The sequence below is a fragment of the Urocitellus parryii genome, chromosome 4 (assembly GCF_045843805.1).
Source record: "Urocitellus parryii isolate mUroPar1 chromosome 4, mUroPar1.hap1, whole genome shotgun sequence".
NCBI classification, from domain to species: Eukaryota; Metazoa; Chordata; class Mammalia; order Rodentia; family Sciuridae; genus Urocitellus; species Urocitellus parryii.
Genome location: NC_135534.1, coordinates 113,435,198 through 113,459,184, shown reverse-complemented (window position 1 = coordinate 113,459,184; position 23,987 = coordinate 113,435,198). Strand labels below are relative to the sequence as shown.

Genomic DNA, 23,987 nt, shown 5'->3' with positions numbered 1-23,987 from the left:
ACCCTCTCTCAAAATACAATTTTTTAAAAAATGCTAGGGATATAGCTCAGTGGCAGAACACTTGCAAGCATGTGCAAGGCCTGGGTTCAACCCCAGAACCTGAGACATCTCCAAAGACAGTTTAATGTTTCCACGGAAATGTTGGAACCTCAACTTTCAAGCTATCACCTGGCTGAAAAATGTTCTTCCAATCATCATAAAGTAGTTTAGACACCATAAACAATGTATCCTAAGAGAGAACTTTGAATAAATATTACAACATTTGAAACCATCAGGTGCTAAAGAGATCTCACAGTTCAAAGAAGTTCCTCTAATCTTGCTTTTGAAATTGGGCAAAACTGTCAAAACTCATAACTGAACACTTTAAAGATCTGTGCATTTTACTATATATTAATTTTATCTCAAAAACAAAGAAACTCCAAAAGCACAAGTAAGGATAAAGATCTTCCTTTCTCACTCTGCATAAACACCAATATGCTGATCAGGAAGCAGCAATTCTCATGAATTCTCAAAACACTTATGCTTTTTACCTTTTTTTCATCAGTAAGGTCAAGGGATTCAAGTTGTTTTCCTTGGTCTGCTGCATATAGTTCTAGGAGATTATCAAAATTTGTAGTTAAAACTAGGGCTCCATTTTCCATCAGGTGGAGAACTGATTGAAGTAGCTGTTTTCCAGAATCTTCCATCTTTGACTCCAAGTCATCAAATACTTCATATAAACAGTCTTTGAAAAATGTGGATCGAACATTACTGGTACGCTGGGGAGAGATTTGAAACCAGAAATTAATTCAAGGCGTTTTGGTAGGTTGCTTGTTTTAAAGTAATAAGAAATTTATTAAGAACTTTTTGTACTTAAACAATTTCTCTTGTATGGTTGTACTCAGGAAAATGGGGTGATATAAGCCAAGCAGAATGTCTGGCATGTAGCAAGTGATCAAAACTATTATATCTTATGCAAATAAACATAAGTGCTGTAAAACAGACATTTTTCAGAAGGAAGAAAATAGGGAGCTGAAGTTGTGGCTCAGCAGTAGAGCGCTCATCTAGCATGTGCGAGGCATTGGGTTCAATCCTCAGCACCACATAAAAAATAAATAAATGTCCAACTGCAACTAAAAAATGTATTTTAAAAAAAGGATGAAAATAGGTATGCTGAGAGATGAGTATTTTTTAAATTTTGCTCTAACTAGTTACACATGACAGTTGAATGCATTTTGACACATAATACATAAATGGAGTATAGCTTCTCATTCTTATGATTATACATGATATAGGATTATACTGGTCATATAATCATATACATACATAAGGTCTGTTCATTCTACTATTCTTGTCCAGTTCATTCTACTATTCTTTGTACCCTGGTGCTCCCTCCCTTCCCCTCTCTCTAATCCAAAGTGCCTCTATTTTTCCCTAGCCACACCCCTCCCATTGTGAATAGCATCCAAATATCAGAGCAAATATTTGGCCGTTGGTTCTTTGGGATTGGCTTATTTCGCTCAGCATATTCTCTAGCTCTATCCATTTATCAGCCAGTGCCATAATTTCATTCTTCTTTAAGGCTGAATAATATTCTACTGTGTGTGTGTATTTATATATATATAAATCTCACATTTTCTTTATGCATTCAACTGTTGAAGGGCACCTAGGTTGATTCCATAGTTTAGCTATTGTGAATGGAGCTGCTATAAACATCGATGTGGCTGTGTCACTGTAGTATACTGATTTTAAAGTCCTTTCAGTATAAACTGAGGAGTGGAATAGCTAGGTCAAATGGTGGTTCCATTCCAGGTTTTCTGAGGAATCTCCACACTGCTTTCCAGAGTGGTTACACCAATTTGCAGTCCCACCAGCAATGTATAAATACACTCTTTTCCCCACAGAGAGATGAGAATTTAACATCAGGATTAAAGGAGAACAGAGGAGAAAGCACAGTACCAACCACCCTCTAATTAGGTCTCAGACAGGAAGGTGATGCTCTGTTAAACTTCCCTTACCTACAGAATAACCTCTAAAAGATATAACTAAAATGTGTTTAGTATTCTTTTTCCTAATCCTAGGTATTCTTTATGGCTGCTTATGAAGTTAGAAAAAACATTTAACGTCTCCCTGTTTTTTTTTTTTTTCCCCCTGGCCTAACTCAGCAATCTGTTCACAGATTTATTATGAAGAATACCTAGGCCAAGTGAGGTGGTGCAAGCCTGTAATCCCATTGGCTTGAGAGGCTGAGGCAGGAGGATAAGGAGTTCAAAGCCAGCCTAAGAAAAAATAACACTAAGTAACTCAGTGAGATCCTGTCTCTAAAGAAAATACAAAATAGGGCTGGGGATGTGGCTCAGTGGTTGGGTACCCCTGAGTTTAATCCCTGGTATCTCCCCTCAGAAAAAAAAAAAAAAAAAAAAACTAGTATATTTTAAAATTAGTATTAAAAAAACAATGAAATTTTACAACTAAAAATTGTAATTTGCAATTGTTAATATTAAACAGCTGGAAGCCAGGCATAGCGGTGCACACCTGTAATCCCAGTGGCACAGGAGACACTAAACAACTCAGTGAGACTCTGTCTCTAAATAAAAAATAGAAAATGGGGCTGGGGATGTGACTCAGTGGTTGAGTGCCCCTGAGTTCAATCCCTAGTACCCTGTGGCTCCCCTCCCTGACAAAAGACTAAACAGCTGGATATGGTGATGCATGCCTGAAATCCCAGAGACTTGGGAGGCTAAGGTGGGAAAATTGCAAGTTTTGAGGCTGGCCTGTTCAACTGGTGAGCCCCTGTATCAAAATAAAGAACAAAAAGGACTGGAAATATACTCCAGTGGTAAAGCATCCATGGGTTAAATCTCCAATATCACAGAAAACAAATTAACTGTATCTCTGAGTACTAATGAGGAACTAGAATACAAACTTCAGGTGGGAAGCTGGCTTTATAGCTTAAAGGAACAAAGTGACCCCTAGGAGAAAAGGAATTTGAAATGATAAAGTAACTATGTATGTGCTGAATCAAATATCTGATCCCTAGTCTGTTCCTGAAAGACCATTCCATTAGGTAATACTGAACCAAGAATGAGTTTTTGAGATGGGGTCTTGCCCTGTTGCCTAGGCTGGCTTTCAACTCCTGGGTTCAAGTGGATCTCCTGATTTACTCTCCTGAGAAGCTGGGACTACAAGTGCAAACCACCATGATTACCTCAAGAATTAATTCTTAAAGGTTCTGATATTTCCCATTTAAACTACAGTCAATTGCACTTGGCTGCAAGAGAGAGAGATTAGCTCCTAATGCTTTCCCTCAAATTTGTCCTGCTACCCTTCCTGGTTTCCTCTGTGTATCTTTCTCATACAGCAATGCTCAGAGCTGTGTCCATGGAACCACCTAAGCAGATTCATATAATACATTTCAATTAGCTAAACTCTTTCCCTAATTTGGAGGAAGTATCTAATAAAATTATCAATTATTTAATCATACCTACCAAAGAAATGTTAACTACAAATGGTAGCTTCACAACAAAGCATGAGAACACTGAGGTGAGACAACGCCTCTGCTTGGTGGGGATGCAACTCTAATTTAATTGGTTTCCGTCAACCAATGTTCCAAGCTGCATCCACCAGAACACAGGCTTCTTGCTATACCCTGCTGTCACTAGGTTCAGAGATTCTTTTATAGTGCTAAACAGATAGAATGATTCATACCTTATATGGCTAAGAATGTGGGTCATGGTCTTCATAAATTAACAGCACACAGGCAACCAACTGTGGACTCACTAACATAATAGATTTGTCATAAAAAAATACAGTGTTCTTTTAATATCTATCAAACTTATAAACTCATTTACCCTTACATCTTGCAATCCCATTTTTGGGAAGGTATTCCACAGATAAAACTGCAAAAAATAAAAAAAATGATATATACAAGGTTAACATTGTTCTGTTTCATAACAGCAAAAGACTGTAAACAAACCAAATACTCATATAGGAAACTGGTATGGTCCAGTACACATGTTACAATTTGAACGTCCCCAAAGGCCCAAGTATTAAAGGTCTGGTCCACAGAATGATGCTATTAGGAAGTTGTAGAACCTTGTGGGAGGTCCTTAAACCACTGATGTGTGCCCCTGAAGGGGACTGAGAGACCCTGGACCCTTCTAGTTTTTTTTTTTTCCTTCCTTCTTGGCTCATGATATCAGTAGTTTTGCTGTCATGATGTGCTACCTTACCACAGACCCAAAGCAATGGGGACAAGCAATCATGGACTAAAATCTCTAAACTTTGAGCTTTTTACTTTAAAAGTTAATTATGGCAACTATTTCGTTATAGTGTTAGAAAGCTAACACACCACATATAAGACAATGGCACGGAAATATCTCCAGGACACACTATTAGGTAGAACAGGCTGCAGGACAGTATGCCCAGAAAGCTATGTTTTGAATTGGAAGATGGAGATTGTAAGGGAAGAAATATTTATAGATCTGCTTTGTTATGGCTTAGATATGAGGTGTTTCCCCAAAAACTCATGTGTGAGACAATAAGAAAGTTCAGAGATGAAACAATCGAGTTATTAGAGTCTTAACCTAATCAGTGCATTAATACTGATAGGGATTAACTGGGTGGTAACTGTAGGCAGATAGGGCGTGGCTAAAGGAGGTGGGTCACTGAGCTTGGGCCTTTAGGCACAATTTATATATTTTGTCCATGGTGAGGGGAGCTCTGTCTTTCATTCTGTTTCCTGGTACTATGCCCTGAACTGCTTTCCTCCTCCACACCCTTTCACCACGATGTTCTGCCTCATCTCAGGCCTAGAGCAAGGGAGTCAACCATCAATGAACTGACACCTCTGAAGCTGTGAGTCCCAAATAAACTTTTCCTTTAAAATTGTTCTTGTTACATCTTTTGGTCACAGAAGTAAAAAAGCTAAAACATGCTTCCAACTGCAAAAAGAAACACTGGAAAGATACATAAAAAACATTAGTGGTGACTTGTGTCAGGTGGGTTAGCAAAGAGAAGGGAGATAAACATAAGAATGTGAGAAGAATGTTTCAATATCTGCAAAACTATTTATAACATTTTGATTTCTGCAAAGTGTACAAATAATATCTATTCAAAAAAGCAAAATTAAGTTGCAAATTCAATAAAGAGTACAGTGACTTCCTTCTTGTTGCTATTAAGAACTTCCTTGTTGTATTTTATTATAGTTTCATTTTGTACCCTGACTCATACACACACAATGATACATAATATATTTTAACATCAGTCAAATTATCATGCACACAGATAAAAAGTCATGGGTATAGAATACATTTTCTTGATTCTAAGAAAAGATATTCAAAAGGTAAAAACTTGGAAATATATGTCTTGAATCACTTATTTTTAGCTCAATATCTTTTAGTCCTATTTATGTAAGTTATTCAATCTTGTATATCAAGTAAGAAGGAAAGAGGCTTTGGTAGCTGCATTGATTTCCTCAGATTTGAAACGAAACTTTCACTTAGGCCAAGTGATCCTAGAACTAAATTTCCCACTAGTGGCCTCTGTAACTAAAAACAATGGAATGAAAAACAAAACAGGGAGGTTTAGAAGTCAAAAGGAAATGTCCAATTCCCACACAACTTAAAAGCCTTTCCCCCTTCATTTAAAACAGTGAACTGAATCCAATGTTGCTTCACTTCCTTCTACCCTGTAACTCTGATTTTTTGAAACCTGTAATAAAAACAAAACAACAACAGTAACAACAAAAATTCCTCTTTTCTCCCAAGGTTGTTATGAAAAAGGGTGGCTAGTTCAGCTTACAATCTACTCCTTAAATGTTACTAAGTGTCACTTAATTCTTCACAAAACCATATGAGGTAATTAATATCCCAGTGGGTTTTTGTTTGTTTTTGCAGTGCTGGTAATCCAACCCAGGGCTTCTATCACTGATCTCATTCCTAACCCCTATCCCAGGCTTATATATCTGCAAACAAATGAACAGAGGTTAAAGGACTTGCCCAGGGTTCCATGTGCACTGAAATGCAGGGTCTTTCTGATTTTGGAATCCAGACTCTTTGCCTTGAATCCATAATATTAAAATGGATCCTCATTATATTAAAATGGATCAGTATGTGGGCCAAATAACCCTGCTGTATTATAGTTGATTTTTCCGATTTGGCTTTTAAAAAATATGGACATTTCCAAACATACACAAAAGCAAAAAGAGCATAACTCTCCTCCCCCCATGTAACCATCACCCAATATCACACAGAACCAATCCTGTTTAGGTTTAACCTAAACTCCCCTCTACTATGCCTTCTTTCCTCTTCACTGAATTTTTAGGAGTCAATTCCCAGGCATCATATAATTTCATTCACAGATACTTTACATTCCCTAAAACAAAAAGACCTTCCTTAATATACAAGTTGAAAACATAACTACAATACCAGTATCACAACTATAAAAGTATTGATTCCCTAGTATCAAGTAGTTTAGTAGTATTCAAATTTCCCCAAGTTCCTCATTTTTAAAAAAGTCATTAAGTTGCTTGTATTTTTTCTTACATATGTAGGGTTTCACAAAATTTGGCCCACAGACTTGACCCCACAGACTCCTGGGGGATAAGCAGTTATTATTTTCATAATAATGTTATCATAATTATGTTTTTTAAAATGTGTTGAAATTTTTATTGATGGTTCAAGAACAATGGTGGGCAAAATGCTGGTACCTTAAACAAGGTGGTGAAGCTCAACAGTGACAGTAAAGATTGTGCTGTCCATTAAAAGAAGTGGGGTGGGGGGAGGCTGTTTCACCTAACATTGGCCTTCTCAAAGCAGTAAAAACTGTTAACTGCATTAAATCTTTACCCTTGAGTACATGATCTTTCACTATGCTGTGTGAATGCCCACCTTTAATCCCAGACATTCAGGAGGCTGAGGCAGGAGGATGGCAAACTTGAGACCAGCAACAGCAATTTAGTGAGACCCTGGGAGGTGGGGGTAAGGGTGTAGCTCAATGGTCAAGTGTCCTTGAGTTAAATCCTCACTACTATCAAAAAATAAAAGAAACAGGGCATATGCATAAAAAGCACTTCTGCAACATACTGGAATATGAAAGCTGAATTGAGGGAAAACATTTGAGAGCAATTATTTTAGTTTTAAGCTGATTTTGCCACCCTTTTCCTCACACACTATTTTTACTTGAAAGAATGACTGACAAACTTTTGTTCAATAGATACACGTATTCTCAAGCATGTTCTCAAAAATGAAGTGAGCCTGTCCTTTTGAGGAAAACTGATGACTGCTGCCACTGTTGCCAATGGTAATGTCTGAGCTTTCAAGCAAAAGTTGGAATTTTAGAAAATTTTCAACTCCCACAGTGAGCTTTCACAGCAACCAAATGTTCTTCTGATGAGCTGGTGATAATATCCATGAATGTAATTCTTTTTGATTGCATAATGAAGTCTGTCAATATCTGGAAGATATGCATAACTCGGCAAGCCATTATTTTCCAAAAAATGACCAATGTAAGATGTTATAAAATCACACATGATAAGATTTATTCCAATTGCAAAACAGAAAAATAAGATTTTTTTTTTTAGTTGTAGTTGCACACAATACCTTTATTTTGTTTTTATGTGGTGCTGAGGATTGAACCCAGCACCCGCACATGCTATGTGAGTGCTCTACTGCTGAGCCACAACCCCAGCCCCCATGACAAATAGATTTTAATACAACAGAATAGGAAAAGTTTCACTGATACTGCTATTAAAATGAAGGAATCCATCACTTACTGAGTTTTCCATATAGTATCAACAAAGAATATCCACAATTATCTGAAAAGATTATTAAAAGAGTACTCTCTTTTCCAACCATGTATCTGTCTGAGATTAAATTTTCTTCATATATTTAAACCAAAACAACATAACTACAGTAACTACAGAAAACAGACATGAGAATTCATGTATTCTATCAAGTCAGATAGTAAAGAGATTGGCAAAAATGTGAAACAATAGTACTCTTCTTATTCATTTATTTTTGTTTTAGAAAACATAATTATTTTTAATAAAATATTATTTATGTTAACATGTAGAGGGGAACTATTTTTAAATAAATTAATATTTAAAATTTTTATTTTGATTTTTAACAGTGACTGTTGATAGATCTGACCTATATAAACAAAAATTATTTGAATCCTCAGTAATTTTTTAAACTTTTTTTTTTTTTTTTTTTGGAGCGGTACTGAGGATTGAACTCAGGGGCACTCTGACCACAGTGGTAGAGTGCCCCTGAGTTCAATCCCCAGTCCTATTTTGTATTTTCTTTAGAGATAGGGTCTCAATGAGTTGCTTTAGCTTTTATTGAAGCTGACTTTGAACTCATGATCCTCCTGCCTCAGCCTCCCAAGTTGCTGGGATTATAGGCATACACCACTGTGCCCAGCTGGTATGTAGCTTTTTAAAGATGTCTGGTTTTGGTTAGCAGGATAGAATTTACCTTGTAAAATGAGTTGGAAGTGTTTCCTACTATTCTAATTTTTGAAGTGACTTGGGAATAATTTTTAAATTAAAGAAATTTAAAATATTAGTACCTCCAACTAAAATATTTGCATAAAGGCTGCTGTTTTTATTTTTTTGACAGAGTACACATTACATAAAATTTACTCTTTTAAAGCGAGCAATTCAGTGTTTTTTTAGCATATTCACAAGACACAACCACTATTATCTAATTCTAAGAACATTTTTATCAACCCAAAAGGAAACCTTGTACTCATTAGCATTTACTTTTTTTTTTTTTTTTTTTTTTTTGGTACCACGGACTGAACCCAGAGGTACTTTACCACTGAGCCACATCCCCAACAACTTTCTGTTTTTCATTTTGACATAGGAATTACTGAGGTTGGCTTTGAACTTGTGATCCTCTTGTCTCAGCTTCCTGCATGGTTGAGACTACAGGCATGTGCCACCATACCCCAGCAGCATTTTTCTCCTCTCCTACCCTTGCAACCATTTATCTACTTTCTATCTCTATGCACCTACTTATTATGGACATTTTATGTGAATGGATTGTACAATGTGTCCCCTGTCTGGCTCTTTCACTTAATGTTTTCAATGTTCCTCCATGCTATGGCATGTATCAGTACTTCATCTGTTTTCATAGCTAAATAAATGTGTCTGGATCACATTTTATCCATCTATTCTTGCATTAATGGACACCTGAATTGTTGCCATTTTTTGGCTATTTTGAAAAATGCTGTTATAAACATTGTGTGCAGTGCTTGCATAAATGTGCTTTCAATTCTCTTAACACCTAAAAGTGGAATTGCTGGGCTGGGGATGTGGCTCAAGCGGTAGCGCGCTCGCCTGGCATGCGTGCGGCCCGGGTTCGATCCTCAGCACCACATACCAACAAAGATGTTGTGTCCGCCGAAAACTAAAAAATAAATATTAAAAATTCTCTCTCTCTCTCTCTCTCTCTCTCTCTCTCTCTCTCTCTCCTCTCTCACTCTCTCTTTAAAAAAAAAAAAAAATAAAAGTGGAATTGCTAACTGATAGAGTAATGGTTTAACTTTTTAAGGGCTTATCAAATTATTTTCAAAATGGCTACACCATTTTACACTCCAAGCTCCCCAAAACAAGTATGAGGGTTCCAATTTCTCTGCAACACTTGTTACTATCTTTTTAAAACTAACCATCCTATGTGGGGAAAAAGGCACACTCATACATTGCTGATGGGACTGCAAAATGGTGCAGCCTATATGGAAAGCTCGGAATGTAATGTAACCACCATTTGACGCAGCTATCTCACTCCTCGGTCTATACTCAGAGAACTTAAAAACAGCATACTACAGGGACACAGCTCCATCAATGTTTATAGCAGCACAATTCACAACAGCTAAACTATGGAACCAACCCAGATGTCCTTCAGTAGATGAACGGATAAAGAAAATATGCACAATGGAATATTACTCAGCAATAAAACAGAATAAAAATCATGGCATTTGAAGGTAAATGGATGAAGTTGGAGAATACAATGCTAAGTGAAGTTAGTCAATCCCCCACAACCAAATGCCGAATGTGTTCTCTGATATAAGGAGGCTGATTCATAGTGGGGTTGGGAGGGAGAGCATGGGAGGATTAGACAAACTATCTAGGGCAAAGAGGTGGGAGGGGAAGGGAGGAGGCATGGGGTTAGAAATGATGGTGGAATGAGATGGATATATTACCCTAAGTACATGTATGAAGACACGAATGGTGTGAATATACTTTGTATACAACCAGAGATAAAAAAATTGTGCTCTATATGTGTAATATGAATTGTAATGCATTCTGCTGTCATATATATAGCAAATTAAAATTTAAAAAGTGAAAACAAATAAATAAATAAATAAACTAGCTATCCTAGTGGCCATGAAATGGCACCTCCTTGTAGTTTTGTTTTGCAATTCCCTAATGACTAGTGACTAGTGATGTTAGCCTCCTCTCATATGCTTATTGACAGTCTTCCTTGGAAAAAATGTTCATTCAAATCTGTTGTCATTTTAAGATCAGATTATTTACACTTTTATTAAATCACTGACAAAGTCATGAAGTCATATTTTCTTTTTTTTAATATATTTTTTTTAGTTGTAGATGGACACAATACATTTATTTATTTATCTTTATGTGGTGCTAAGGATCAAACCCAGGGCCTCACACATGCCAGGCGAGTGCTCTACCACTGAGCCACAACCCCAGCCCATGAAGTTATATTTTGTTCTATGAACTTAATACTTTTTGCTCTGACATTTATTTCCATGATATTTTTTTGTTGTTGATGATGTTGTGGGGGAATACTGGGAATTAAACCCAAGGGCTGAGCTATATACCCAGCCCTTTTTAAAATGTTTTATTTGGAGAAAGGGTCTCACCAAGTTGCCCAGGCTGGCTTCAAACTTGTGATCTTCCTACCTCAGTCTCCTAAGTCACTGGAACTACAAATGTGTACCACCACCGCATGGCTATGTAATCCGTTTGAATTAGATTTGCATGTTGTGTGAAAAGAAGATCCCATGAACCCTTTAATTCTTTCCTTGGTTCTAAGTAAGTAACAACATTTCCCAATTAAGGCCAAGGAAATGAAAACAGGAAGTGAAAAGCCCTAAAGTTCTATAATGAACCAATAGGAATTTATTTTTAAATGCTTATCTTTTTCATTCTTAAGGATACTTCTTTGGGGGTAAAAATGGAAATCATCACTGATAGCTGACTTTTTAATAAGTAGGAGTTATGTTTTTTTAAAAGGTGCATTTGACTTATTAAAATTTATAACTCTATTGATGGAGATGCGGCTTTGTGGCAGAGTGCTTGCCTAGCATCAGTGAAGTCCTGAGTTTGATCCCCAGTAGCAAAAAAGAAAAATAAATTTAGAACATGGTCTGAAATATTGAGCCCTGATTTTTAAAAAATATCTTTATTAATTTTTATGTGGTGCTGAGGATCAAACCCGGTGACTCACAAGTGTTCTACCACTGACCTACAGCCCCAGCTCCTTGAGTCCTGATTTAAAAAAAAAAAAAATTTAAGGCAAAGCAAGTCAATGAGGCCCTTTATCCAACTTGGTTTTGATAAAACAAAATAAAAATATTTTGAGTTTCTGTCTCTAAAATGAACATTAAGAATTGATTTTGTTTCATCCATAAAAGTGCTAAGAATTATCTCCAATTTTTCTCATGTTCCCTAAAAGGCATGGATGCCAGAGAATACAAATTTATAATAGTGAGAATAGAAAAAGTAAATTCAAAATACAGTGATATTGGGACAGTAACTTCATTTTGGTACAAATGAAGGTCTCTATATCACATACCCACACACAAGCAGAGAATAAAATGGGATCAAGATAACTACCCTGAATAGGGTCCATAAATAGACATTTTACACAAAAGCCAAATGTTATGCAAATCTACAAGTTATAAAATGAATGCCCCTATTACATCCAGCATGCTGGTCATGGTTTGAGGAAATTTCAAATGCTATGATATATAGGAGGATACTCACAGGAGAGAGTTTCTGAATAAGGTCATGGGCAACATGGACAAGGTTCTTGTCTTCATGGAGACATTTCTGAAACTTTTTGCTCTCCTCATCTTCTAGAAGATCAAAATCAATGGCAGCATCCAATAAGGCCTGAATTAACCCCTTCCAGGATTTTAAGGCTGGAACCTGAGGAGCAACTGCAGCACTTATGCCAGTTCCAATCACCAGCACAAGTTCCCGAGGTTTCTTAGTTTTTAAGCTTGGAAGCAGCTTCCTGAAATAGCAAAATATACAAGAGGACTGGTATCTGCAATAGATATGAGGCACAGGAAAGACTATCTGACTACTAAAGCTATAGTCAGTTATCACTATATAACAAGTTTTCAGCTCTAAGTTTTATAGTTGCAAAGATGCCAAATACATTTCTGACACTTAAATAAAAGACCAGAATACTATGCCAGTGCCTATTGAAAAATAAAGTGCTTAAGAAAAATAAACCTGCTTCAGTAATCCTAAAAAAAATCTTAAAAATGAATTTTCTCCTTCATAATTCTTTCACCTGAGAAGATCCACTAATATTAGGAAAAAGTCCAAATGTATTACAACTAACTTGTGTTCTGCCAATTAAATTATATTTTAAACTAGTATTACATTTCAGAAGAACATCTTTGACTTATATTCTAGAGAGAAAAGATAACCCATACAAATTAAATTCCTATCATTGAGAAATGTTAAAACAGGAGATGAAAACCAATAAAAAACTGAATTATAAATTTTGTAAACATCATTAATATAAAACTGAGCATGAGCTAGATAGCCAAGTATGAGGACAAATTTGACCTCAGTTTTGTTTAGATATCCTTAGGCAAAAAAAGAAGGAAAAAAGAAAAAGGGTCAGGAGGGAAAGGGAAAGAAAAATAAAAGGAGATGACAAAAAATGAAAAACATTCCTTTCTTACCATGAGAAGCACACATTTCTGTTCCAAAGCACATGTGAGATAGCATGGATACAAGTTTTTGTTTCTGTTTCTCATTCCCCTTTCATTCTAGAGACTGCCTTTCCCAACCATTTTTTACCAAATAGCAAAATGAATAGAAATAGGATCAGCATTTTAGTAAAACCCAAGAAAGAAAAAGTACTTTAAAAGTCTGGGAACTGTGGTTTGGGGGAAACAACCTCTCAAAGTTTTTTCCCTACCCCTAACTCCGGCATTCAGTCATTCAACACTTGGGAAAAACTTGTAAATACCAGACAATATGATAGGTATTAGTGATGTACTTATGGACAAAACAAAATCTCTGATCTCAAAAACAGTTTTTTTTCTACTAGAAAAGCCTGATAATAGATACTAGAGAGAGAGTGAGAATTATATACAAATCCATATACACATGTAGAAAAAACTTAGAGAAGGATTCACAAGAACAGCAAATAGTGACTAACTGGGGACTGGGGAGAAGCAGCAGCACTTTTGATGGCTAGCAGATAGACATGAGCAGTAGGATGAAGTTAAGAAAATAATTCTATAGAAGAGGCCTGCTGTGCTGCCCATCCCCCCAGGTTTGCTTGCTTGCTTTTTTCATTTTTTTTATTAGTACATTATAGTTATACATAATGACCTGGTTTATTATTACATATTTGTACGTGCATACAATGTAACAATAATTTGGCCACTCTCACTCCTCAGCTCTTTCCCTCTCACCCCTTGATCCCTTTCTTCTACTGAACTCCCTTTGATTTTCACCAAACTTTCTTCTAAAAAGAAATTAACCTAAGGCAATTCTGGCCCTGACCTAGTTCAAGTCAATAAGATGTTACATTCTTTGGCAAGCAACCTGTTATATGTAGAGCTATATTTCCCAAGAATCTTGATTGTAAGATCCTCCCTATTGTTAACAGATGTGGCTGGATAGGGGGGCACACTTGGGAGGCTGAGGCATAAGGACTGCAAGTTCAAAGTCAGCCTCAGAAACTTAGCAAGGTGAGACTCTGTCTCAAAATAAAAAAATAAAAAAACAAGAGCTGGGGATGTGACTCTGATTCAGTAACCCCGGGTCCAATCTCTGGTACCAAAAACAAAAAACAAAACAAAACAAAAAACCCAACAAACATCAAAAACATAAGTTACCTTTAAGAAGAAATTTTTTTAAAAATATTTTTTAGTTGTTGATGGATCTTTATTTTATTTATTTGTATGTGGTGCTGAGAATCGAACCCAGTGCCTCACGCACGCTAGGTAAGTGTGTTACCACTGAGCCACAACCCCAGTCCCAAAGAAGGAATTTTTGATACACATCAAAGCCCACTGACCAAAAAATCTGGAAAAATAAGTTCCAATTAGAACTCAATGGTCTAGCATCATGTATTAGGCCCTGGGCTCAATCTTTAGTACTGGGAAGGAGGGGGGGAAATCAAGAAAAATAAAACAGAAGTCAAGACTCAATCCAGGAGGTCCAATATCTGAATAATAAGAGCTCTACAGAGGAAAAATTTTGGAAAGTATCAAGTAAGTATCATAAGACAATTTCTTTAAAGTGAAGTTACTTATAGCTCAAAAGATCCTCCCAAGGTCTAGACTTATATAAAGGTATATCATGTGAAATTTGAGGTTGCTGAGATTATAATTTTTATAATTATAAAAAAGTGAAGAAAAAAGATGTCATGTATCACAAAGAACTGGGAACTCTTTAGAAAAGAGTGATTATTTTGGCAGGAATATTTAGACATTAGCAGAAAATGAGTGATACTTTCAAAACTCTACGAAAACTCTCGAATTGTGGCTCAGTGGCAGAGTGCTTGCCTCGCACCTGTGAGGCACTGGGTTCGATCCTCAGCACTACATGAAAATAAATAAACAAAATAAAGATATTGTGTCCATGTATAACTAAAAAATATTTTTAAAAAACTCTCTTACCTGTCATACTGGCTGTATTGTCATACCAGCAAATAAATATAAACTATGATAAAGACATTTAATGCCTCCAAGAAATTGCCTCCTATAAATCCTTACTACAAAAGCTACACAAGGGTATGCTTCAACTAAATGAAGGAGTATATCAAAAAACAAGATATGAGATATAGGAAACAAGATCCAATATAGTAGAGATGTAAAATGCTTGGAATGATGAGAAACAGAAATGGCTAATATCAGCACGCATCAGGCCTGGAAAACAACTTTCCAGAGTGGAATAGACTCTAGAGGGAAGAATCCCTGAAATAAATTCAAACTAGTAAGTTATTGATGTCTTTTTTTTTTTAAACTTTTTTTATTTTTTAGGTGTAGGAGGACACAATATAATGCCTTTATTTTTATGTGGTGCCGAGGATCAAAGCCGGGTCCCGCTCATGCTAGGCGAGCACTCTACCGCTGAGCCACAATCCCAGCCCTACTGATGTCTTTTAGCAAGTCTAGGATATTTACTCTTCTGTTACAATGTCTGAGGATAGACTGAAAGATACCCAGAAAACAAAGCAAACAAACAAAATGAGGCAATCTTTAACAACACAGAGGAAAACAAACAGGCAAGAAAGGAAATACTATAACACATTAGTAGGCTCAGCTATGAATACTATTTATACAATCATAATAATGTAAATATTAGAAAATGGTTGAAACAAACACTGTTAATATAAGCACTCTGGGAGAATAAAGAGGATGCATGTGGGACAGCAATGTGGGGAAGAAATCAAGAGAGCAAACGGAATCATTACCTTCCATAATTGGAAAAAACTAAAATACTGTCAATGCACATATAATATTTAAATATATCAATGTCAGTATCACAAGAAACAAAAAATTTGGAAGTGATTATCTCTGTGGGGTAGGGCATTGTGAGCCCTATATATATTATTTTGATAAAAAAAATCCAAAATAAAAATAAATTAAAAAAAATAAAAGTCAATACTGATTAGTAAAAACAACTGGAATACAGATAAGTTTATGATTTTTCTTTACCTCCCACTAATGGTTAATTCACTCTGTTCCTCTGATTCCCTTCTCTTGTTTACCTGGGCTTTTTTGTGGGGGGTGCGCCATCATTGAAGAATCCAAAAAGCTCGTCTATATCAGAGGCCTGGCTCCCTGTAGAAGCCATCCAGTTTCTAAAACAAATTAAATACCATATACCACAATTAGATCTGTAAAGAACACCATTTAAAATAGCACATAGATTCAATAGTTTTAATAAACTATATACGCTTTACAGTTTTTTTGGGTGCCCCCTACTAATGAAAATCCAAAGCATTCCAAAGTCAAGGAATTAATTTGTCTAAATGAAGTCATCTTGAAATTATAGAACCTTGGTGCCCTACAGTGTCATCTTATTTCTTCTATTCCTGAAGGCCTCCCATGCAACCTGCCATCCAAAAAAACAAACAAACAAACAAACAAAAAAAAACAACAACAACAAAAAAAAACACCTCACAATGTCCCAACTCATGTTAATTATTGGCCTTCATTTTGTGGGGTTTAAGAAATACCTGATAGCCTTCCACATAAGACCAGTTTAGGGAATACTTAGAAGATAAAAACACCCATAGATAAGTTCCCAATTATCCACTTACTCTCAGCTGAAGAAATCACTTGAGTCAAGATCGAACAACCAATACTAATTTGCTGACTATTAGAGATTCTTGGTCACCTACTGGACAACTGCATCCTCAAAGGCAGTGGACATTCCCTAGTATTCTCATGTAGGGGACTTTGAAATCAGTCATTGTGATAAACGGTAAAGGTAATATAAAGGTAACAAAGATGAAAAATGGCCAATATGTTCAGGTACCGGAAAAACTAGCAAAAGTAAAAGGATTAAATGGATTAGCATGAGAACTACAAAGAACAGTTTTACTACTCAAAACTTTAGCAAACTTACTAAATCTAAGGAATTTTAAAAATGGCAATAACATTTTAAATGCACATTCCCAATACAGAAGACAAGGCATACAACCAGAATTTTGGGTATTTTATTACATTCCATTGTCAAAATTTAGAAAGAACAAAACTACTAATAATTACTGGAACTTACTATTTCATTAGAAAGCTTTTTTCTTCATTAAAAAAAGTTTACTGAACCAATTCTTCTGGTAAACAGAAGGCTTGGTTCTTTACCCCATATTTTATCCCACATAAGGAAATTCTTCTTTAATATCTAAGTCATCAGGAAAATAGAAATCATAAAAATCACAAGAGTTAGGAACCAGATCACCTTCCATTCAAACCTTTGATTCTGACTGGTGAGAAAGCTGGGACTCAGGAGATGACAGATTACTGAAATCAGTAAACCTAGCCTTAACTCAATCATTTGGTATACTTGCTAAAAGGATACTGTAGATTCTAAAAAAGAAGTCTTACTTTTTAAAGAAGGACATTTCCTGATCAAAGACTAAAACCAATGAATCAGAATCTTCAGGGTATTCTTTAAATAGGAAACATCTAAATAAAATACAAATTTAATTTTTCTAGAATGCAACTATTTTAATATACATTGGGTACATATTAAGTACACCATCATGTCATTTTCCTTTCAAGTGTATCATTTACTATAGTATCAACAGCTTCCCAATGTGGTAATACTCATTCTGTTTTGTTTTTGTTTTTTTTGGTATTAGGGATTGAACCTAGGAGCACTTAACCACCGAGCAACATCCTCAGCCCTTTTTTATTTTCCATTTTGAGACAGGGTCTCACTAAGTTGCTTAGGGATGTGCTACATTGCTGAGGTTGACCTTGAGCTTGTGATCCTCCTGCCTAAGCTTCTTGACTTGTTGGGATTACAATGTGCACCACCTCACCAATCCTTTCATTTATGTGGTTATTTCCTATTGTAATGTTCTAGATGAAGAACTTGTGATAGAAAAGTGGTTACTTCTTCCATATCAAGGACAACTCATGAGTTTGGGATACTATTTAGAAGATACAAGGAAAAGCATAATTGCTTATGCTCTTTCCATAAATATGGTTCTATAAAACTCTCATCTAAACAAATCAGAACCAAGTAAAACATCATGTACTGAAAAACATAAAATGTAAAAGGAAGTTGATTTAAGTTTTGAAGATACAGTTTCAGAATTCAATGCTAAGCAGGATGTTGTGGCACAATGCCTACAATCCCAGCGACTCAGAAGATCTATCTCACGACTGGATAGATCTTCCAAACAAAAGTTGAATAAAGAAACTATAGAACTCAATAACACAATCAATAACTTAGACTTAACTGATATATATAGAATATTTCAACCTGCATCAAGTGGATACACTTTCTTCTCAGCAGCACATGTATCCTTCTCTAAAATAGACGGTATACTATGCCGCAAAGCAACTCTTAGCAAATACAAAAAAGTAGAGATATTACCATGCATTTTATCAAATCATAATGAAAAGAAATTGGAAATCAACGACAAAATAAAAAATAAAAATTTCTCCATCACCTGGAGACTAAAACCAATATGCTACTAAATGAACAATGGGTAGAGATTAAAAAATTCCTAGAGGTAAATGAGAACATGGACACAACATATCAAAATCTCTGAGACACTATGAAAACAGTACTATGAGGAAAATTCATTGCATGGAGTTCATTCCTTAAAAGAAGAAAAAGTCAACAAATAAATGACCTCACACTACATCTCAAAGCCCTAGAAAAAGAAGAACAAACCAGCAGCAAAACCTGTAGAAGGCAAGAAATAATTAAAATTAGAGCTGAAATCAATGAAATTGAAACAAAAGAAACTGAAAAAATGACAAAACCCAAGTTGGTTCTTTGAAAAAAATAAATAAAATTGACAGACCCTTAGCCACGCTAACAAAGAGAAGGAGAGAAGCAGAAAGAATCAAAGTGATAGAGTGCCAGGGATCCCAGCAGCCTGCAACAGGGCCCGGAGAGCCAGGCCAACTGATTCGCGTGGCCTGCCCTGCGGCTACAGAAGGCGTGGCGCCCCAGTGAAGCCATTAATTGGCAAGCAGGGAGGTTAGGGAAGGCCATTAGGTGGAATCCCACCAGCCAAGCCCACACGGACCCTTGGGCCGAGCACGGGTTCTCAGAAGGGGAAGGAAGCGGTACAGTCCCATCCCCCACAGCGGACACTCCGCCGAGCCAGTCAGCGGCCACCATCCGGGAAAGCTGAAGGATACACCGCCACTCTCCTTCAGAGTGCGACATCAAAACAGGTCGGTGTCATTCAGCTCACCCCCCAGACAGCGGGAATTCGCATAAAATCTCTCCTAGGCTTGCCGGGAGAGGGAGTATCAAGCTGAGCCTCCATACAGGCTAGGGGGAAACCAGAGACACCTGACCTCCAACCCCTCCTCCCAGTAACAGCCAAAAGGAAACCTGGCTAGCCAGCGCTGGGGGAGGGGCAAGCAGAAAGAATCAAAGTGATAGAGTGCCAGGGATCCCAGCAGCCTGCAACAGGGCCCGGAGAGCCAGGCCAACTGATTCGCGTGGCCTGCCCTGCGGCTACAGAAGGCGTGGCGCCTCAGTGAAGCCATTAATTGGCAAGCAGGGAGGTTAGGGAAGGCCATTAGGTGGAATCCCACCAGCCAAGCCCACACGGACCCTTGGGCCGAGCACGGGTTCTCAGAAGGGGAAGGAAGCGGTACAGTCCCATCCCCCACAGCGGACACTCCGCCGAGCCAGTCAGCGGCCACCATCCGGGAAAGCTGAAGGATACACCGCCACTCTCCTTCAGAGTGCAACATCAAAACAGCGGACACTCCATCCAGGCAGTCAGTGGCCACCATCCGGGAAAGCTGAAGAATACACCACCACTCTCCAACAGCTTGTAACATCAAAACAGCCAGCAGCAGGACCCCGGAGATCCAGGCCAACTGATTCGCGCGGCCTGCCCCGCAGCTACAGAAGGCGTGGCGCCTCAGAGAAGCCATTAATTAGCAAGCAGGGAGGTTAGGGACTGCCATTAGGTGGAATCCCACCAGCCAAGCCCACCGCCCACGCCCGGAAGAGGCCCAGCGATCTGCCAGCATTGTAGTCACGACACCCCAATTGTAATAGGGACAGAGCAGAGCCGCCTTCCACTCCCGGAACAGGCCCAGAGAGCCGCCAGCGTGATAGACACGTCACCCCAATTGGAGTAGGGGCACAGCCGCCGCCCGCACCTGCAAGGGAGACTTTTCAAGTATACAAGAGCAACATAAATAAATAGGGGGTAAATTTCAAAACACAACAGCTGCACCAAGCAGAAAGAAACGCGGGCAGTATGAAAAGACAAGGAAAGAAAGGACCACAAGCAATGCAGGTCAACTCAACTTTAGAAGAGGTAATAGCTGCAACAGATGGAATATCAGATAAAGAGTTCAGGATATATATGCTTCAGATGATCTGGAGTCTCAAGGAAGACATGAGACAGCAAAATCAGACAATGAAAGATCACATTGACAAACAAATCCAGGAAGTCAAAGATCAATTTCACAGGGAGATAGAGGTAATAAAAAACAAACAAATTGAAATTCTAGAAATGCAGGAAACAATAAACCAACTTAAAAACTCAATTGAGAATACTACCAGCAGAGTAGATCACTTAGAAGAGAGAACATCAGACAATGAAGACAAAGTATTTCAACTGGAAAAGAACATAGACAGCTCAGCAAGTCTGCTAAGAAACCATGAGCAGAACATCCAAGAATTATGGGACAATATCAAAAGACCAAATTTAAGAGTCATTGGGATACAGGAAGGCACAGAGCTCCATTCCAAAGGAATAAACAGTCTATTCAGTGAAATAATACGAGAAAACTTCCCAGAATTGAAGATTGAGACAGAATCCCAAATCCTAGAAGCCTACAGGACGCCGAATGTGCAAAATCATAAGAGATCCACACCTAGACACATTATAATGAAGATGTCCAACATACAGAATAAGGAGAGAATTTTAAAAGCTGCAAGAGAAAGAAAGCAGATTACATTTAGGGGTAAACCAATCAGGATAACAGCTGATCTCTCAACACAGACTCTGAAAGCTAGAAGATCCTGGAATAACATATTTCAAACACTGAAAGACAATGGGCTCCAACCAAGAATCGTGTATCCGGCGAAATTAAGCTTCAGGTTAGAAGATGAAATTAAAACCTTCCACAATAAACAAAAGTTAAAAGAATTCGCAGCTAGAAAACCATCTCTTCAAAAAATCCTTGGCAAAACATTACAGGAAGAGGAAATGGAAAACAACATTGAAAACCAACAATGGGAGGTAGGACAGTAAAGGGGGGAAAGTAGTCATAGAGGATAACAAATCAGGTTTAGTAACATCAATAAACAAATATGGATAGAAGAACAAACCATATCTCAATAATAACCCTAAATGTTAATGGCTTAAACTCACCAATTAAGAGACACAGGCTAGTAGAATGGATCAAAAAACAAGACCCAACAATATGCTGTCTACAGGAGACGCATTTGATAGGAAAAGATATACATAGACTGAAGGTGAAAGGTTGGGAAAAATCATATCACTCATATGGACCGCGGAAACAAGCAGGAGTGTCCATACTCATATCTAATAAAATAGATTTCAAGCCAAAGCTAATCAAAAGGGATATAGAAGGACACTTCATACTGCTCAAGGGAACCATACACCAACAAGACATAACAATCATAAATATATATGCCCCAAATAATGGTGCAGCTGTATTCATCAAGCAAACTCTTCTCAAGTTCAAGAGTCTAATAGACCAACATACAATAATCATGGGAGACTTCAACACACCTCTCTCACCACTGGACAGATCTTCCAAACAAAAGTTAAATAAGGAAACTATAGAACTCAATAACACAATTAACAACCTAGACTTAATTGACATATATAGACTATACCACCCAACATCAAGTAGCTACACTTTTTTCTCAGCAGCACATGGAACCTTCTCAAAAATAGACCATATACTATGTCACAGGGCAACTCTTAGACAATACAAAGGGGTAGAGATAATACCATGCATCTTATCTGATCATAATGGAATGAAACTGAAAATCAATGATAAAAGAAGAAAGGAAAAAGCAAGCATCACCTGGAGAATGAACAATAGGTTGCTGAGTGATCAATGGGTTTTAGAAGACATCAAGGAGGAAATTAAAAAATTCCTAGAGTTAAATGAAAACACAGACACAACATATCGGAATCTATGGGACACATTGAAAGCAGTTCTAAGAGGAAAATTCATTGCTTGGAGTTCATTCCTCAAAAAAAGAAAAAACCAACAAATAAATGATCTCATACTTCATCTCAAAATCCTAGAAAAAGAAGAGCAAAACAACAGCAAAAGAAGTAGAAGGCAAGAAATAATTAAAATCAGAGCTGAAATTAATGAAATTGAAACAAAAGAAACAATTGAAAAAATTGACAAAACTAAAAGCTGGTTCTTTGAAAAAATAAATAAAATTGACAGACCCTTAGCCATGCTAACGAAGAGAAGAAGAGAGAGAACCCAAATTACTAGCATACGGGATGAAAAAGGCAATATCACAACAGACACTTCAGAAATACAGAAGATAATCAGAAATTACTTTGAATCCTTATACTCCAATAAAATAGAAGATAGTGAAGGCATAGATAAATTCCTTGAGTCCTATGATCTGCCCAGATTGAGCCAGGAGGATATAGACAACCTAAACAGACCAATAACAATAGAGGAAATAGAAGAAACCATCAAAAGACTACCAACTAAGAAAAGCCCAGGACCGGATGGGTATACAGCAGAGTTTTACAAAACCTTTAAAGAGGAACTAACACCAATACTTTTCAAGCTATTTCAGGAAATAGAAAAAGAGGGAGAACTTCCAAATTCATTCTACGACGCCAACATCACCCTGATTCCGAAACCAGACAAAGACACATCAAAGAAGGAAAACTACAGACCAATATCTCTAATGAACCTTGACGCAAAAATCCTCAATAAAATTCTGGTGAATCGGATTCAAATACATATCAAAAAAATTATACATCATGATCAAGTAGGATTCATCCCTGGGATGCAAGGCTGGTTTAATATACGGAAATCAATAAATGTTATTCACCACATCAATAGACTTAAAAATAAGAACCATATGATCATCTCAATAGATGCAGAAAAAGCATTCGACAAAGTACAGCATCCCTTTATGTTCAAAACGCTAGAAAAACTAGGGATAACAGGATCATACCTCAACATTGTAAAAGCAATCTATGATAAGCCACAGGCCAGCATCATTCTGAATGGAGAAAAATTGAAGGCATTCCCTCTAAGATCTGGTACAAGACAGGGATGCCCTCTCTCACCACTTCTGTTCAACATAGTCCTCGAAACACTGGCCAGAGCAATTAGACAGTCAAAAGAAATTAAAGGCATAAAAATAGGAAAAGAAGAACTTAAATTATCACTATTTGCAGATGATATGATTCTATACCTAGCAGACCCAAAAGGGTCTACAAAGAAGCTATTAGAGCTAATAAATGAATTCAGCAAAGTGGCAGGATATAAGATCAACACGCATAAATCAAAGGCGTTCCTGTATATGAGCGACAAATCCTCTGAAACGGAAATGAGGACAACTACTCCATTCACAATATCCCCCCAAAAAATAAAATACTTGGGAATCAACCTAACAAAAGAGGTGAAAGATTTATACAATGAAAATTACAGAACCCTAAAGAAAGACATAGAAGAAGACCTTAGAAGATGGAAAAACATACCCTGCTCATGGATAGGCAGAACTAACATCATCAAAATGGCGATATTACCAAAAGTTCTCTATAAGTTCAATGCAATGCCAATCAAAATCCCAACAGCATATCTTGTAGAAATAGATAAAAGAATCATGAAATTCATATGGAATAATAAAAGACCCAGAATAGCAAAAACAATACTAAGCAGGAAGTGTGAATCAGGCGGTATAGCGATACCAGACTTCAAGCTATACTACAGAGCAATAGTAACAAAAACAGCATGGTACTGGTACCAAAACAGGCGGGTGGACCAATGGTACAGAATAGAGGACACAGTAACTAATCCACAAAACTACAACT

The 23,987-nt window shown here is 37.1% G+C and overlaps 1 protein-coding gene across 3 annotated transcripts in view; it reads right to left on the bottom strand.

Moving 5' to 3' along the window:
• Fam118b (family with sequence similarity 118 member B) overlaps positions 1-23,987 on the bottom strand; it is a 60,964-nt gene that overhangs the window by 7,187 nt on the left and 29,790 nt on the right. For all 3 annotated transcript variants that reach the window (XM_026404538.2, XM_026404540.2, XM_026404539.2), the window contains 3 exons: positions 15,981-16,073; positions 11,996-12,248; positions 531-758 (listed from right to left, as the gene is read on the bottom strand). In XM_026404538.2, the coding sequence (XP_026260323.1) occupies positions 531-758; positions 11,996-12,248; positions 15,981-16,066 (567 nt within the window). In that variant the 5' untranslated portion in view covers positions 16,067-16,073. The remainder of the gene's footprint in view (positions 1-530; positions 759-11,995; positions 12,249-15,980; positions 16,074-23,987) is intronic.